This window comes from Pyrgilauda ruficollis, unplaced genomic scaffold (assembly GCF_017590135.1).
Source record: "Pyrgilauda ruficollis isolate IOZ18807 unplaced genomic scaffold, ASM1759013v1 scaffold14458, whole genome shotgun sequence".
NCBI lineage: Eukaryota > Metazoa > Chordata > Aves > Passeriformes > Passeridae > Pyrgilauda > Pyrgilauda ruficollis.
In genome coordinates, this window is record NW_024513053.1 from 1 (window position 1) to 436 (window position 436).

The window sequence follows — 436 nt, forward strand, 5'->3', positions numbered from 1 at the left end:
CCCTCAGGAGCCACAGCATGGCCCTCATGAGCCACGGCAGCACCACCCCGACCAGCACAGCAGCCACCGCATGAAAACCGAGACCAAAGCTGCCAAGACCCTGTGCATCATCATGGGCTGCTTCTGCCTCTGCTGGGCCCCCTTCTTTGTCACCAACATCGTGGATCCCTTCATTAACTACACCGTGCCCGGCAAGCTGTGGACGGCCTTCCTGTGGCTGGGCTACATCAACTCGGGCTTGAACCCTTTCCTCTACGCCTTCCTCAACAAGGCTTTCAGACGTGCCTTCCTCATCATCCTCTGCTGTGGCGACGAGCGCTACCGAAGGCCTTCCATCCTGGGCCAGACCGTGCCCTGCTCCACCACCACCATCAACGGCTCCACGCACGTGCTGAGGTGAGTCTGCCCTTGTTGGGTTGTTGTGAGGGTCCCAGGA

At 60.3% G+C, this 436-nt stretch overlaps 1 protein-coding gene across 1 annotated transcript; it reads left to right on the top strand.

The window, feature by feature from the left end:
* Positions 1–25: 25 nt before the first annotated feature.
* On the top strand, positions 26–396 carry LOC121349803 (5-hydroxytryptamine receptor 4-like; the record flags this gene model as incomplete). Its single annotated transcript, XM_041460558.1, has 1 exon — positions 26–396. A coding segment is annotated over one exon (371 nt), but the record flags the coding sequence as incomplete, so codon positions are not given.
* Between the last annotated feature and the right edge of the window lie 40 nt (positions 397–436).